Raw genomic sequence first — 17,717 nt, 5'->3', positions numbered from 1 at the left:
TATGGAGTGAGTCTTAGGAGACCTAAGATCTGTGAGGAAACAAGGCCATCTTGTCCAAGCAGAACCTGCTTCATGCCTTACTCGTGAAGCTGGTGGATGAGACACTAGGCATTTGCCCCGAGGAATAATACCTCGTTTAAGGAGAAAGCACACACACACACACACACACACACACACACACACACACACACACACACCTGGTAACAGAAATAGCTCCTTTTTTTATTTCATGTCATTGACTGTTTTAAAGAATATAGGCCCTTTATTTTATGGAAGTTCCTTCTGTCTGGCTTAATCTGACGTTCCCTCAGGATTAGACACAGGTAACGCATCCCTGGCCAGAATACTACATAATAAATGAGAAGAAAGAGACTGGAAACAGCCAGGTGGGGAGCAGTGAGTGACCCAGGACATTTGGCTGCTTTCTCCAGATTCCTCAGAGACTCAGAGAAGACCAGCAGAAAGTCTGTGACACCCAGAGAACCGCGGGCCCTCGGCTGCACCTTGTCCCCTCCAAGGATGAGAAGGGCGCTACTCATCTCCATGGTCACCTGCCTCGTTACCGTTCATCAGGCCAGGCTCATCGACCGCTGTGACCTGGCCAATCTGCTGCACCAGGAGGACATGGACGGGTTTGAGGGGTACTCCCTGAATGACTGTGAGTGCCATTTCCTCACCACCCTCATCTCCCCCTCTCCTGGTCATGCCCTACGTGACCATCTTTCTTTCTCTCTTTGTCTCTCAACCAAGTTCAAAAACCAGCCCTCTCCAAGAAACCTTTCCCGGCATTCTATATTCATTTAACAGTTAATAAGTGAGCACTTATTATGTCCTAGGAACCGTTTCGGTGTTGGGGATATAAACAAGGCCACTTCGCTTATAGTTTCACATTCTCCAGCACAGATAAGCAATACACTCACACAAAAATACAGGAATACTTTTATCACCTGGTGGTGAAAACTGCTAAGCAGAAGAATAAAGCAGGGGAGAGTGGTAGGCGACGCTGTTCCAGAAGGGGAAGTAAGGAAATCCTCTCTGAGGAGGCGACAGTGAGCGGTGCTGAATGAAGTAAAAGACCTGATCATCCAAATGTCTAGGGGAAGAGCATTCCAGGCAGAGGAACAGCCAGTGCAAAGGCTTCGTTCTACTCCATGGGAGGGATCACTCCTTTGGAGCAGGATTGTGCACCCCTGTTTTACAACACTTTCCCCTTTGATCTCGCTTTTTTTAGGTTCACATCTTCATTCTTATACTATAGGCCCCTGAGCGCAGTATCTATGTTTGTTCCAGCTAAACATCCCTCACGGGCTTTGCACAGTTCCTGGTATACAGTAGGTGATTATTAAGTGCCAGAAGCATGGAGGTAGAGATGGACAGATGAATGGTCAGACTGATGAGAAGCTGGATGGACCGCAGGATGGGAGAAGGAGCCAAGGGGTGTTTCCAGCCCACTAGCCCATGTAGCCTCTTAGGCCTTGGTCTTTCCTTTGGATTCCTCATCTTCTTTCTCCTCCATCTCCCTCGGCTTCTAAACATCCTCCTCTCCCTGCTCTAAGGGCTGTGCTTGGCATTTGTGGAAAGCAACTTCAACATATCGAAGGTCAATGAAAACGCAGACGGCAGCTTTGACTACGGCATATTTCAGATCAACGGTCACTACTGGTGCACCGATCACCAGAGTCACTCGGAAAACATTTGTCACCTGGAGTGTCAAGGTCTGGCCCGGGCCCGGGGGAGAGGGGAGGTGAGAGAGGAGCAGGCTCCACTCAGAGCCTGTCTTCCCACTCACAGCCTGGGAAGGCCCCCGGAGGGATGGCTCAAGGAATCAGGGACTTACTTCACTGAGCAGGGGCTTTGACTGGTGGCCCTAGGGCGGGTCCCCTTAGGAGATTCTTCCGTGTCCTGGAGCAGGATGCAGAACGGCTCTGCACAGACAGCAGCCGTAGAGCAGTGGCAGCAGCCAACGATTATTGAGAGCGTATTCCATACTAAGCAGGATACATGCATAGCTCATTCATCCAACTTTCCACGTAGGAGAAACTCTTAGGATCCCCACTTTACACATGAGCAAACTGAGGCTCGTAGAACCAGTGCTGAATGCCAGACTCGTGGTCCTGGAGGCTCAGCTCTAACCACTAAGTGGTGCTGTCTTTGGCTAACGGTCTGACCAAGGCCCAGTGCAAACTCCCCACCTCAGAGCTCCCCACCCAGGAGGCTGCACAGGTCCAGGACTCCGCCCCTCACCTCCTGGTGCGTGGGCACTCTGATGAATGTTGCTGGCTCTTCAGCTCATTAGGCAGGACTTGCCCTCAGTCTCTGTGCTGCCTATTTTACCACTTCCTTTCCCTAGAAACTCCCGAGCAGTGGGTGAAGCACCACCTAATCTGGCTAGGAACTACGGTAGTGAACAGGACCAAATCTCAGTCCTCTTGCCCCTCCTGCCGCCTCCCTTGGGCACCCTGACCTCCAGCAGCCATGCAGGGGACGTCTACATGGGCCTGTGGGCGCGAGGCTTTGCCTAATGTGGAAGTACTCAGCCCTGGGTGGCACCTGCCTGGGCAGGACAGCCAGTGTCCCCCAGTCTTTGGAACTGTCCTCTGTATTCTCACAGGTATTCTCTTTCTCCTTTTCAGAACTGCTGAGCCCCAATCTTCTCTCAACCATCCAATGTGCAAAAACAATTGTGTCTGGAACCGGGGGCATGAAAAACTGGTGAGGAAGACACTGTAGGACTAAGTTAGCGGGCAGAGCCCCACGAAGGACGTGATAACAGAGAAAGGGACAGTAGGCAAGGACTAGACCCTTTCTGCAGTCTAGGAAAGTGTGGGAGACTGACAGGGCTTGGAACTGTGAATTAGAAGAACCTGGGTTGGGTTCTTTTTCTGATATTGTATTAAACAGTACTCTTTTGGTTGCACTAATAAAACAACTTGAGCAGCTGAGGGAGAGGTATTCTGAGAGGACAGTGTCTGGCTGAGCCCACAAAAGGTGCAGCTGGGCCTCGGGAAGAGACTGGAAGCCGGGCGGGAACTCGACAGCAAGCTTTCCCAGGCAGGATTCGGTTTCTCTTGGTGCCTTTGCTTCACGCGTCCCTCTGCAGACCAGCTTTCTCTGACCCACTTTCCTGAAGACAGACTGTGGCTGCCCCCTGTTTATGCTCTAACATCATAAGCAACCATGGAGACTGGCTAAGCTCAGTGCCAACTAAGTGCGTGGGACAGAGATCTGATTGGTTCAGCTCTGACCCCCATGTCCCCACTCAGTTTCATCACCTGTAGTCATGGGACCAATTAAAGCAACACAATCATGGCTGCCACTGGGCTCCTCTCCCCGTAACTGGCAGCAACATTTTTTATAAAAAGTGTGTTACTCATCATCTGGGCAGACACCCCAAAGCTGTTGGCTTTCCATCAGTGGATGTAGGGATGGTTACTTAACCTTTTGAACTTCAAAGCGGACATATAAATAATATAAACAGCTGCCTCTGCCTGAGACTGAGGCTGGAGGAAGTTTAGTGCCTTGCATACTCTAAAAACACCATGCAAAAGAAAGGACATGATGACTATTAGGGCTGGAGGGAGAGTCCATAATTGTACCTGGGAGATAGATACGTATATGGTAAGTGTCAGCCCTTCAGAGGGAGATAAGGATTTGAAAATGTAGAAACACACTGAATGGCAGAAGAGGGCAAACCCCGCAGATAAGGGAAACTTAAAGGAAGAATCAGAGGGGCCACAGGAAGACAGACGAGAGAGCTAGGAATGAAGAGGATGCTGGGCTTCCTCTGCGTGGAAGACTCACTAAGAGCTGGGTCCCGTGTGTGCAAAAGCAGCTACTAAGTGGGAAGCAAGAACCAGTCTTCTTTCTCCCACAGGGTAGCATGGAGGATGCACTGTTCAGGCCGGCCACTGTCCTACTGGATGACAGGATGTCACCTGGGATGAGGCAGGGTGCAGGCCTGCTGTGAGTCATTTCAAAACTCCTCTCCTCCCTCGGAATTCTTTATTTCCTTTTCTTCTTGCCTCCACTTTGTGTTAATTTCTTCCCTTTTCATTTTCAAATAAAATTGACCAGAGCCTCAGGAATTAATGGTTTTCTGGGGATTCCTCCTTGTTCCCATCCAGGTCCAGCCTCCTGGTTCCTGACTGTCATTTGCAAACCAAGAGGACCACAGTGAAGATGTTTCTATGTTTTGGAATTATTACAACATTCCTTGTGCAAAGAATGTGCTAATTTATTCATTATTAATTCCATATATACCTAGGGTGCCAAAAACATGTATATTCATGATTTGTATTCATCTTTGGTGATCGGTATATATTGATTATTCTGATTTTAGTATACTTTTTTTCTTTCTTAAATGTACGTATTTTTTGGCACCCTCTGTATGTGAGTACCTAATACAGTAGGAGTGTGCTGGGTACCAGAAGAAGGAACAGAAGACATAACTGTTATTCTTGAGGCATTCCTAATCTAGGTGGAGAAGCAAAGACATACACGAGTGATGGACACAGTCATTGAATGCATACATACAATAGATTGAGTGGGTAATAACATCTGTAATTGTTGGTGAGAAACAGAATCAGGATTTGACTACTTCTACCAAAGCCAACTATTTTGGAAGTAAAAGAAAATGCTCAGAAGTAGGTAATGGGTGGGGCTAAGGGTCAGGTATATTGAGGTGGACAAAATAGTGGTGGGGTGGGGAAATGGTGCTAGGCGCCAATGATTTGGGGGTGCTTTGGGAGAAAGGGCTAGAATCTAGGTGATAAAAAGACTTCTCTGGGTACGATCTGACTTGCCTGCAAGGTGCTGACGTGGAGAAGAACGTGCTGAAGGACAACGCAGAGGCAGAGAAGGGGCCATTGGAGGAGTGTCCTGCACAAGCCACCATCAGCTGTGTGTGACTGAACTGGGTGTCATCTTAGCCCACTCGTGTCCCTACTTCTGAACTTTCACTTCTTCAGCTATAAAATGAGAGACTCGACTATTCGTGATGCCCAGACTTCTGAATTTCATAGACCAGTAAAATGTGGGCGGGAAAATGAAGATGGTGATAAGATTTCCAACTTTTTATTTTAAAGTCCAAGTAAGAATATTAATCAAAATATAACTGTGATCTTAAGTGTGATTATACTACAGCATTTGAAAACTATTATGCTTTTCAATTGGGGTGTTTTACCCAGCGCTCAGCAGCTCATATATATCTTGTATGAAACATTTTGCTGAAATATTTTGTGCCAGACAATAAATGAGGACTGAAATCAAATAGATTATCAAAATGCCTGTGGCGGAAGCAAACTGGGTGCTAGTTACAGAATCTCAAGAAAATTACTGCACATGCTGGCTTGTAGATCCTAAGTGTCTTCCCCACGTGTGCACATGGGGCAGACCTCTGAAAAGTGGCACTGCTACTTTCTAGTTAATGGCTGTGTTGAGGCAAGGTGGCATGGTGGACGTTTTTCCATTCTCTCCTAAAGGGCTACTCCCTTGGTTTCAGTCCCTGTATTCCAGAATTCATTGCTCACGTCGGAAGGTCCTGTTACGGAAACTGTGGAGTCATCACTGATCCAGTAATAGCCCCATTCTAACAGAGGAGTGAATTACTAATTAGACATGGATACTGGGAATTTAGAGGAAATGGTGACATGTTAGAACTAACTGTAAGGTGTTTCCATCCTACCGCCCTAACTAGCGTTCCTTTTGTAGGTCAGCTACTTTTCCAGCTACTTTCCTGGAAGCACTATGGCGAAGGGGAGGAAGAATGCCTCTCCGATTTCAGCTTTGAGGAGGAAGAGTTCAGATTGCCTGAAGTGGACTAAAACTTCTGAATTTCCTGGGATGCCAGGCCCTGGGGCTTCCTAGGGAAGTTCTGCACCACTCCCCAATCCCCACGTCCTTGCACCACCCCATCCCCCACCCCTGGGCTGCTGGCGTCCATGGCCACCCTGGTGTGCAGCCTAAATCCTGCCTCCTCTGAGGGGAAAGGGAACCCCAATGGGAGGTAGTTGTCACCTGTGACAAGGACCCCTCTGACCCTGGTGATTTTGGGAAAAGGGCTCCCTCCTTTGCAGAGCCCATGACAGTCCCCGCCTAATAAAGGTGGTGACAATGAAGGGTGGGACTCAGGTGAGGGCGGGGTGCAGGGCTGCTCAGGGCTCACAGGTCACAGGCTGTCAGAATGGTCCGGCTCCCGCTTGAAGCCACACTGCCCTTGGTCGCTTGCTGTGCCCACGGACCTTCGACGTTCACACCTCATGTCCCAGCTAAGCCTCTGCTCCCCAGCGGTCATCTTCACGTGGCAACTGCTGTGGCCGCTGGTCATGGCAGCTCAGCCTCTGGAGTTGGCCCTGGACCCTGTCCGGCTGACCTCCGATCCCCCAGGGCCAACCGAGCCCCGGGTTTTACACTCCTCTGACCTCCCACCCACATCACCCCATGTGCTCACCCCCCCTGCAGACCCGGGGAGCTTTCATTTTCTGGGTTCTTCCTCTGCTGCAGCCCAGATGGTGGCTTCCCCTGAGGAGTTGACTGAGCCTTTGGTTCCTTTCCCCGATGCCGCTGGAGAGCTTCCCCCAGGGCCAGATCGGCTTGCTGCTGGACTTCAGGATCCTAAGGACAAGGTAACCCAGCATCACAGGCTCCCAGAGGTGGTTCAAAGCTCAGATGGGATCAGAATCAGGCCCACGTGACGCTGCCTCCTCCACTTGAGATTCAGACTATAGGTCTAGATCAGGCTCACCACACATTTGAAATACTTCTTCCACCTCTAGGTAGTGCCAGTTCAAAGCCAGCAAAGCTTATTGTGTCACCCCCACACCTGGAGCAAGAGCTGGCCCAGCTGCCATGCTTGCCAGAGTTGTTGTTGGAACTCCAGGCCAAGCGGCAAACACACCTCAGCTCTAGAGCAGCTACAGGATGATTATTTAGATCCCAGTATGGATGTCATTGATCTGAGGAGAAGCTACCTGTGGATTTCCGGGGGGAGGGTGGGTTGGGGGGGGCAGATAAACCTCCTGAGCTCCCTGAGAGGCCACAGCTCAGCCTGCACAGTCCCCTGAAGAGGATGAACCTCCTTCAGTCCAGCAGGAAGCCCCAGCTCAGCCTACAGAGGCCCCTGAAAAAGGGAACCCTCTCCAACCCCTCAGGAGGCCCCAGCAAAGCCTGCAGAGGAGGCTGTAGCTCAACGGTTAGTGCAGCATGAGGGAACTATTCCATCTCCAAGTCAGAATGAAGTTCAGCTGCCATATTGGAGTCTGGTGGTGACCGTAATTCCAGAAATCACTAACAAGGTTGTCATTTCTCCAACCCAGCTGGAGGCCCAGGCTCAGCCCTCAGAGCGCCCTGAGGAGGACGAAGCTTCCCCACTACAGATGGAGGCCCAGGCTCAGCCCTCAGAGCGCCCTGAGGAGGACGAAGCTTCCCCACTCCAGATGGAAGCCCTGGCTCAGCCCTCAGAGCTCCCTGAGGAGGTTCAACCTACTTCAATCCAGCAGGAGCCCCAAGCTCAGCCTCCAGAGCCTTTTGGAGCTGAACCTTCTACAACCCAGGAGGAAGCTTCAGCTCAGCCTCCAGAGCCCCCTAATGAGGCAGAATCTTCTCCAACCCAGCAGGAGACCCCAGCTCAGTTTCCAAGGGAGGTAGAACCTTTGGCAACCCTGCAGGAACAACCAGGTCAACCTCCAAAGCATGATGAACTGAGAGTTTCAACTCCAGCTCAGCCTCTAGAATCCTCCCCGGGTGTCCTAGATCAACCTTCAGTGCATCCTGAGGTCACATTGTTCCCTGTAGGTTCAGGTGAAGCTCATCACCCAATGTCGCCTCCTGTCACAATGAAATCTGTGGATCTGGAGCTTTCCATAACCCCCGAGCCCACTGAAGAGATCAAGACTCCTGGCCAGCAGGAGGCCCCTTCACAGGCCCCGGAGAAGACAAAGTCGTCTCCAGTCCAGCAGCGGGCCCCAGCTCGACCTCCAGAGCCCCTTAAGGAGGCAGAACCTTCTCTGCCACAACAGGGGGTCCAGGCTCAGCCTTCCGAGGCCCCTGGGAAGGTGGAACCATCTCCAGTCCAGCAGGAGGCCCCACAACAGCCTCCAGAGCCACCTAAGAAGGTTGTAGTACAACCTCCATTGTATCAGGGCGTCACCGTTCCCCCTTCGGACCTGGGCCTGGCCGTAACTGCAGAGCCTACGACGGACGCTAAGTCTTCTGCAGCCCTGACCAAGACCACAGCTCCGTCTCCTAGGCGCCTGGAAGGGACACTTCCACGTCCAGAGCAGGTTCAGAGCCAGCATCCCAACCCGACTGAAGTCACAGTTCAACCTTTGGACCTAGAAGTTACCGTAACTCAGCAACCAGAGTCCTCTGAGACACTTCCTGCAACAACTGAGCAGAGTGCTTCCAGAAACATGGACATCTGTAAGCTGTGTACCTGCACAGATGGGACGCTGTCGTGCACAGGTCTCAGCCCAGAGCAACGGCTCCGCAGAGTGCCTGAGCTCGCGTCCCACAGCTACAACGGCACCTTCACCATCGTGTAAGAATTCGCTTTCCTCATTCCTTCTCTGCATCCTGCCTGACATGCAGCCTTTCCCTCAGCGTCTCTCTGGACCCTTCTCATCTCCCCAACCCACGCGACTGACTTTCTGTTTTGACTTTAGGCTTGTCAGCTATTCCTTATCTTCATTCTCCTTCTTACTATTGTTCCCCTCTTCTCAAGTCTTTCACTAGTAATTGACTTTATTATTTTTCCTTATCAGTTTTTTAAGCCCCATCATTTCATTCCTTAAACTCTACTCTCCTGTCACTTTTGCTCCATCATCTTTAGAGCAACTTGGCCGTTGCCGGGTCGCATTGGTAGTGATACAACAAAGTGCTTAAGCGTGGAGATTCTAGAGCCAGGCTGACTGGGTTTCAACCCAGGTCTGTCATATCTTTGTGACTCAGCTTCCTCATTTGTAAAATAGGGGTTATCATAGTTACCATGGCATAGGATTGTTGTAAGGTTTTCCTGAGTGAATACATGTAAAGCACTTATATCAGTGCCTACCGTGTGTGTGTGTGTGTGTGTGTGTGTGTGTGTGTGTGTGTGTGAGCTGTTATTATGATTTCATCTCTCAGTTACGCCCAGAACTCATGTTTTATAGATAGCCCCCATTTTGTGCCCAAGCCAGGTTAAGGACTGTGACAGCCTCAGACTTATGACATTTTCTCTAGAACTTGACAATGATAGGGGGGAAGGAAGGGAATACACATAAAAAGGAGGTGAGGGATAATTAAGCACTGAAAGAGATACAGACCATAGGTGCTGTATCTCACCAGAATCTGTTGTCACTGTGGTGTGGGGGTCAGGGAAAGCTGCATGGATTAGCTGGAACTTTCGCTGGGACTTAAAGAATGGCTATGATTTGTAAATAGAGGGGAAAAGGTGAGTACAGTCTAGGCAAAGCCATGGCTGCAGGAATGATGAGGATTTAATAGACCGACGGTCTGACTGTGAAGAATTGGGTTAGGAAGCAGTGAAAGATATGATTATGAAAACCTTGGCTGTCAGCTATACGGGTTTGAGAGTTCCACTGTGAGATAAGGAGAGCCACTGAAAGTTTTCAAGCAAGAGAGACAAATGATTAAAATAAGAGGATTATTTTAAATTCCATATGTAGAGTGGTCTGGAGAGAAAAGCTTGATTCAGGGAGACCAAGGAAACGCTCTAGCAATATCTAGGAGTGACGTGAAAAGGGGCTGAATCAGAGTGGTTGTGACAGGAGTAGAAAGAAAGTCCTGAGACCACTGTAAAGGAAGAACTGGCTAGAGTTGGGGACGGGGTGTGTAGGAAAGATAAAAATCAAATATGACCCTGTAAAGTTCCCGTTCTGGCTGATGAGGAGAATGATGGTGAGATAACAGGTGGAAATACAGCAGTTGGGAAGGAGAGCCAGTTTGAGGGAGACGAGTTCAGTTCTAGGCATCTTTTATTGGTGAGCGTAAAGCAACCAGAGGCCTCCGGTTGTGGAAATGTCCACTAGGCAGAGGGGCAGACAGGTGTCTGACTTTGTGTGACCTTCCTGAAAATCATGTACATAAACTGGGTAGGTAAGTTGCTCCTGAGGAAAGAGGACAAAGCAAAAGATAATGATTCCCAGTCATCCACAGCGTCAGTGGCTGAAAGCGAACCTCAGGATGTTAACAGTTTCTTTTAAACATGTGTAATTCATGACTGCATTCTCACTGTCTTTTTTAAGTCACAGAAATATTAGGATATAATGTAAAAATCCCGTCCAACCCTCCCTACCACTCTTGTTGTCATTTTGGTGTGTGTCTTTCCTTCCCATCTCTCCTTTGCGCTTCCACCCCATGAGGTAATACTTTTCTCCTTGCTCAGTGATTTGTGCTATTTTCTATGCAATATGTCTTTGAGATCTTTCCATTTCAGTCCCTCTCATTTGTAATTGCCCAGATTCTCTAACCCCTGGAGAGATTTCACTAGAGGCCACTGAGCCATACTTTGGTGTGGCCTGGCATAAGGTTTCCTCATGTTTATTTGTTAATCATTATTAATGTTTTTGCCAGTTTTCTGTTGAATCATGTTCTCATTGATTTGTAGAAGGAGTCATGTTAGACGCGAGATCTTGGAAAAACGAGATTCAAAGTCATTAACGGGCTTTGCCTACATAAGATAGGGATTCATGCTCTGAGGAGATGCCTCATTGCTTGGCCAGTGGCCCCACAATTATGTCTTTATTAATTGTGCTAACTGGGAAGCTTATAGCTGTGGGAATTAGAAAGATGTTATTTTTCTGCATGTGAATGTTCCCCACAAGGCTGCCATGATTCTTTTACTTATTCTGTTCATTCTTTTGCTACCTATTGAAGGATATGAACTGTGTTTCTTTACAGAAATTTACAAGGAAACTCTATTTCTTACATTGATGAAAATGTATGGAAGTCATACCGTTGGGTTGAGAAACTGTGAGTATGTTCTCTCTACCTATGAATACAAAAACTGACTGCTTGGTAAGGTCCTTCTTGGTCCAGAATTTTAGTCAATCACTGCGAGATAAGGTGTTTCTCCATCCATATTTCAAATGACTCTCTATTGATTGCAATTCTACGTGTATTTTTAAAATTAAATCTGGCAGGCCCTCTTTCAAATAAAAGTCATTTAAGCGGATTTTCCATTATGACAAATAATACATGATTACATTCTCAATATATAGAAATGAAATAACAGGCATAGTGACAGTCCTCCTTGTGCCCTCGGCCCCCACCCCTGAGGTAACTGCTACTCTGAGTTTAGTATATATCCTTCCTGACCTTTTCCCATGCATTTACTTACAGGCTTATTTACAGATAGCAAAATAGGTTTGTTGTGTGATTTTCATCCTTTTTTACACAAATGGTAATACCCTACAACTTGATTCTTTCACCTCATGATGTGTGTTAGGTTACCTTCCTTCCCAGTACATCCTGGGGAGTTACCCCATTCACTTAATCTCCTGCCTAATATTCCATAGTGTGGATGTATCACAGTTGAATAATTCCCGTACTGATAGTGTTCAGATTATGTCGTTTTCTTGCTACATGTATTGCTGCAACAAACATTCTTGTACATGCATCTTTGTGAACGTCAGCAGGTGTCTCTGTAGAACAGATATTTACAAATGGAATTGCTGGGGTGAAGACTATATAGACATAAACTTTTAATTGCCCTCAAAGAAGTTGTACCAACTCACACTCAGGTCAATAGGCCATGACAGCACTCATTCCCCATACCCGCCACCAGTGCTGTTCTTCATTTGTCGCTGATCTGATCATGGGTGAATAAAAAAGGTCCCGTCTGATTTGAATTTTTGTGATTACTTGTGAATTTGATTATCTTTACATGTTTATTGAACATTATTTCTTGGAATTTGCCCTATCATTTGTCCATTTTTCTGTTGTTTATCTTTTTTTATGATGTGTAGAAAAAGTAAGTTTAGGCATGCAAGTTTTTGGGGGGAAAATATTTACATTTAAAGTAATTAACTGGCACTTTTTTGTGAGTTTATGTCATGTCATTAGTTCAACTTCAGTAGACAAGTCACAGATGACTTCTGAATTAATAATAAAAAACAATAGAGCTAGTAATCTAAAAATAGGAATTATGACCACCTTTAGACTGGTATCTTATTGGTAAGGAGAAAATGCTATAACCAGGCCATTTTTTTTAACTTACGAGTATGTATTTCTTTAAAACTATACATAGTTCCCCTCCCGCCCCCACCGGCACCTCCACTCCCACCCCCAACTCCAGTGCAAGCCGTTGTTCTCAGTCTACCCATGTAGGACGCAGCTCCCTGGCCCTTATTGACATTATGAGCCTGGCGCTCCAAGCGGCTGAGGCAGTCAGTTGCCCATGGCAGCCCACAGCAGCCCACAGTAGCCCAGCTCCAGGTTGAGCTGTTGTTCACAATCTTAGCTGTAGAGGGTGCAGCTCTCTGGCCCATGTGGGATTCGAACCGGCAACGTGGGTGTTAGGAGCACAGTGCTCCAATCACCTGAACCACCCTGCTGCCCAAAACTATACCAAGTTTATATTTCCCATGATAGTATCTGACTTGGAGATTTTATTTCCCAAATTTGTAAGAAAAATGAATGTTATTTGGCACTAGAAATAAATGACATTTATTTATTCTGTTAGAGGTTAATCATGGATGTTTCTTAAATGTTAGTTCATGCCTGGTTTTGGTATCTTCATGGTTAGAGAAAATTTTAGATCTGGTTTTAACTCTGATTCCTGGTAGTTTTAAATTTTGTGCTTCAGGCAAAATGAATATTTGGAGTTCTACAGATCAATGTATTTTATACCACTTAGTTGCTTATTTGAAGTTCTTTTGGGGGGAATTTTTTGGTGATTGACTCATTCTTAGTCTAAACTTTCGTTCTAGGTTAAATTAATTATTTTCAAAAATTTACTATCCAGTCATCCAAACAACTTCACAAAAAGAAACCCAATTGATATAAAATACACACATGCTCCTTAGTTCCTTCCTGTCTTACCATGATATTCAAACTCCTAACCAAACAGTCTGACATGGGCATCAGCCAATCAGAGAAGACGTTGTCATAAACACCTGAGGATCAGCCCCATCTCTTCTCGGTGCTTATTGTCCTCTGCAGTTTCATATTTTTTAAAACACATAATTAGTACTCAGCCATAAAAAAAAGAAATCTTACCATTTATGACAACATGGGTAGACCTAGAGAGTATTATGATAAGTGAAATTAAGTCAGACAGAGAGAGACAAATACCACATCATCTCACTTATATGTGGAATGTAAAGAACAAAACAAACAAACAAAAAGAGAAATGGACTCCTAGAAACAGAGAACAAACTGATGGCTACCAGATGGGAGGGGAGGTGTTGGGGGCTGGGTGAAAAGGGTGAAGGGATTAAGCAGTACACATTGCCAGTTACAAAATAGCCATGGGGATGTAAAGTACACTGCAGGGAATATAGTCAATAATATTCTAATGACAATGTATAGTGCCAGGTGGGTACTAGAGTTATTGGGGGATCACTTCATGAATTATATGAATGTCTAACCACTACACCGTGTGCTTGGAACTAATAGAAAACAATACTGAATGTCAACTGTAACTGAAAAAAAATAATAAAAAAATTTTTTAACAGAGTTCACAAAAACATCGCTCTGAAAAAATAAATAGTAGTAAGTAGTATAGACAACTTTCATTTGGACTTTGTTTTATTTCATATATCATTATTTCCTATGACCATTTTGTATATCATCTATATTATACACAGACAGTGTTGTTACGTGATTGGGAAAGTAGAGTTTTTCCCAACTTTTTATAGTTATGAAAAGGGTTACTATAAACATCATTGGACATATTGATTTGTGTTTTCTTTTCGGATCATTTTCATGGAAATATGAAACCATTACCTAACAGAGGTGAGAACACAATCAATCATAGCATCACCTGTTGACCCTTCCTTCTTCACACAGATTCACACCCGCAAGGCTGTTCCTTTTAATGTTGTAAATTTCAAATTGAGGTCAGGGTCTTTGTTGCATTCTCAGGACTCAGAGTTCTTTGTGGGAATTAAAGTTTTTGAGTTTTTATTTTCATGATCTGTTTTCGATGTGTGAAAGTATATTCTGTTCAATATAACTACCTCATAACTGAGAACTCTCCTTGATTTCAGTTACAGTTTCCAGGCAGTAAAATGTTGTCAAAAGCTATGAGTAAAGCATTAAGCTATGAGAAAATAATGAAGTTATGAGATAGAATTCATTTAAATACGTGGCCAACAGACACTGTGAGGGGAAAGTAGAATGTTTTAAATGCAGAACATGATAGAAATATTACAGTTTCACAAGGCAACATAGCATGTTCTCAGCTCCTCAAGGCTCCTGAAAGATGTACAACTTAACATTAGCTGCAAGGATGGGGATTCTCCCCGCAAGAGACACTTCCTTACCTTTGACATCTTCTACAGTTTCTTCTGTACTGGCTCTCTACTCCCTCACTCCTCTCTTGATGACCCTGACTATGTGCTTTCCTGCTCATCAGCTATAGGAAACGGGTGCAGACTCCCCCCACCCTCTGACCCAAGCATGTTTCTAGTCTTTACTGCGAGGCTGTTAAGCAAAGGCCTTCACATTCCTGGGCTGACCCAGCTGTCAGGCTTGTCTGTGGATCATTCCTGTCCCTTCCTTTTTCATTATGGAGATATCATTGGATGGACCTCTCCGTTTTTTCACTTATTCTCCAACTGTTATTTCTGCCATTCACATACAGAGTTGTTTTTTATTATTAATGATAACACCTCATTTGCATAAGCTTGAGTAGATTCTTTTCAGTAGATGCGTTACCTGCTTACATCTGTCTGAGGATGTTAATTATGCTATTCTGAAGTCCTCTTAGGCTTTCTCTGTTAATTCTGATTCATTGGCTATAAGCTCTTGTGCTTGTTTTTGTTTTGTGTCCTTAATGGAGTTGGCTTTCTCACGTTATTTGATCATTCCTGAGTGCAATTCTTCTTTGTAAGTGAGATGCTACTGCTTCTGTTTTCCAGCTTTAGGGGAGAGGTGAAATGAACTGCTAGGGCTTGTCATTCCTCGTGGATCCCCCTAGAATAAGGAAGAGGTGGAGGTGCCTTCTGGTGGCTAATCAGGGAGTGAGTACTTTTTCTCCAGGCTCCTGGGACCCTGCCCCCTTTCTAATACCAGATGCTCCTCCCTGGAGGAAGACACCCTTTGCTGCCTGGTGCAAGGGGCTGAGGTCTGTGTGCTGCTCCCAGGACATTGCTGGTGGGGGAGCTTTTGTGGAGCTGCTCACAGGCTTTGAGCTAATTCATGTATGTTGTGAGTTTTAAACGATATCTTTTCTATTATTGTTCGAGACTTTGGTAGAGGTCGGAGGGGTAGGACTTGGCATGTTTCAATCTGCCAACTTGAAATAGCATAACTTCTTAGGAAAACAATTTTGTAGCCCTATTATATCTTAGAGAAACTCGGGCAAATCTGTATTAGGATACAAGTACAAGAATGTTGAAAGCAGAACTATTTGTAATAACTAAAAACTAGAAAAATCTAAGTATCCACCAATGGTAGAATGAATAAAGACTGGTATAGTCATACAATGGAATACTATTCATTAGAAACATAATACAAGCCACATAAGTAATCTCAAATTTTCTGGTAGTCACTTAAACAATAAAAGTAAAATGAAACAGTGAAATAAATGGTACTATGTTTGATTTAATCTTTATATCCAAAATATTATCATTTCAGCACATAATCATTTTTTACATTATTCGCAAGATATTTTGCATTTTTTCACATTAAGTCTTCAAAATATCTAAAGGATTGTCATTTCTATATATGATCAGTATAAAAATGGTTAATGAGAGAGTCTACATTCTTTTTTCCACACTAAGGCTTTGAAGTCTCAATTTGGTGGCTAAATGTGTATCAGAAATACTTGATCTGTATTTAGATTTTATAAAATTTACAGTTGAAAAAGTAACATCACATACTCAACTTGTTGCTAGCATACTTCATGTTTTCTAATTGCATTAGCTGTCAGTTTTTAAGTTTAAATATTAAATCAACTAAAATTAATTAGGTTAAATATTCAGCTCTTCAGTGACACGAGCCTCTTTCAAATATTCAGCAGCCGCATGTAGTGGACGTGCAACACTAGACACTGAAATTCACCACACTCGGCCACAGGCGACAATGTAATGGCTTTGCACAATCATGTTGAATGAAGGAAGCAACATAGAAAGTAATACAGCTAATAGGAGTCCATTTATGTAAAGTTCCAGAAGAGGCACAAGTAAACCATTGTTTATGGCTGACATTTAATAGGTGAAAGTACATTACAAAAGCAAGGGTATTTTTATCAAAGTCAGCACAGTGGTCACCTCTGGGGAGTCAGAGAAACGGGCGTGCTGGGGCTTCTGGGATGCTGGCAGTGCTCTATCTTGTTATGAAAGTTGTCACACAGATATTTGCTTTATAATTATTCAAGTGAACGTTTATGTTGCATGCATTTTATGTACATTTTAGTTCTCAAAAAGATTTTTTAATGGGGTAAAAATGGAATGACTTTACTTGCAGCCCTGATATAGTTCTGTATAAGAATTCCGTAAGATTTGGGGAAAGAGAGGAGGAAATGGCAATTCTGCCAATGTTGGTGCCACCCAGAGTTATGTTCTAACAGAGACTTCATGATCTAGAATGCAGGCATAAAGTATCCGATTTGTTGGGGACACTGGATAAGGGTGTGTGTGGGGGGTGGAGCGAGATGGACACAAAGGAGGACACGAGGAGAAAGGTTTGACTGAAAACAAAGCACAGCTCACCAGCCCCAAGTTCAATCAGACTTAGGGTATTTCGGTGGCACCATTCCCCAGGTTCCCCCACAGATAGTCTGTGTGGTAAATACTTGTAGTTATTTTGCATTTTGATCCGGAAATAACCTTTTCGTTTTTCAGAATTCTCAGCGAAAATAATTTGAGTGAATTACATAAGGAATCATTTGAAGGCCTCCTGTCCCTCCAGTATTTGTAAGTTAGTTTTTTATATTTATTTATGAGTTTTTAGTTACATTAGCAGTAAAATAAGTAAGGGTTTCAAATGAGGTAATCTCTACGGTTTCTTTCAGCAATAAAATTCCAAATTGTGTAAGTCTCTTAGGGCTCCAGCCCATCCCCGCATTAAATACCTCCTATGCATTTTCAATTTTTAATTGTGCAGACAAGATGTAGACAGGAACAGCCCTTCCATTATACGGGAAATGGTAATGAGGTCTGAATAATTGTAGACTCCCATATGAACCTTGTTATAGAAGTGTTCACATACCATCTGCGTATATTTATATTTAGTTTATGGCCCATGGATCAAATACGGCCTGTGGTCTGTTTTATACAGCCACTACGATTGGAATGATTTTTACATTTTTAAAAGGTCTGTAAAAGAGGAAAGAAAAGAAAGAAACAAAGAAGAAAACGTATTTATTTGTGTCCGGCACAGCCTAAAACATTTACTGTTGGGTCGTTATAGAACAGGTTTTAAAAAGTTGATTTAGTAAAATGAGAGGAATTCAAGTTAACCTCAAATTGCCACCCACAGGACAAGAAAAGCTCAATTTTTATGGTTTGTCCCTGGATCCAGAGCTGTGTACACTATTAATTTGTATTAATCTA

The 17,717-nt window shown here is 44.7% G+C and overlaps 2 protein-coding genes across 2 annotated transcripts in view; both read left to right on the top strand.

Moving 5' to 3' along the window:
• Nucleotides 1-519: 519 nt before the first annotated feature.
• Nucleotides 520-3,944, top strand: LOC308488625 (lysozyme-like protein 6; the record flags this gene model as incomplete). Its single annotated transcript, XM_081028526.1, has 4 exons — nucleotides 520-658; nucleotides 1,557-1,715; nucleotides 2,634-2,712; nucleotides 3,875-3,944. The coding sequence occupies 4 exons, from the start codon at nucleotides 520-522 to the stop codon at nucleotides 3,942-3,944; spliced, it is 447 nt and encodes a 148-aa protein (XP_080884652.1).
• A 3,870-nt stretch (nucleotides 3,945-7,814) lies between these two features.
• The window catches only part of LOC308488371 (leucine-rich repeat-containing protein 37A-like), a gene marked incomplete at its 5' end in the record, with an annotated part of 35,182 nt that continues 25,279 nt past the window's right edge, over nucleotides 7,815-17,717 (top strand). Inside the window, 3 exons of the mRNA XM_081028034.1 lie at nucleotides 7,815-8,536; nucleotides 10,897-10,968; nucleotides 17,007-17,078. Coding sequence (XP_080884160.1) covers nucleotides 7,815-8,536; nucleotides 10,897-10,968; nucleotides 17,007-17,078 — 866 coding nt within the window. The remainder of the gene's footprint in view (nucleotides 8,537-10,896; nucleotides 10,969-17,006; nucleotides 17,079-17,717) is intronic.

The sequence above is a fragment of the Rhinolophus hipposideros genome (genome assembly GCF_964194185.1).
Source record: "Rhinolophus hipposideros genome assembly, chromosome: 20".
Classification (NCBI taxonomy): Eukaryota; Metazoa; Chordata; class Mammalia; order Chiroptera; family Rhinolophidae; genus Rhinolophus; species Rhinolophus hipposideros.
The sequence above is the reverse complement of the archived record's forward strand: the minus strand, read 5'-3'. Positions and strand labels throughout refer to the sequence as shown.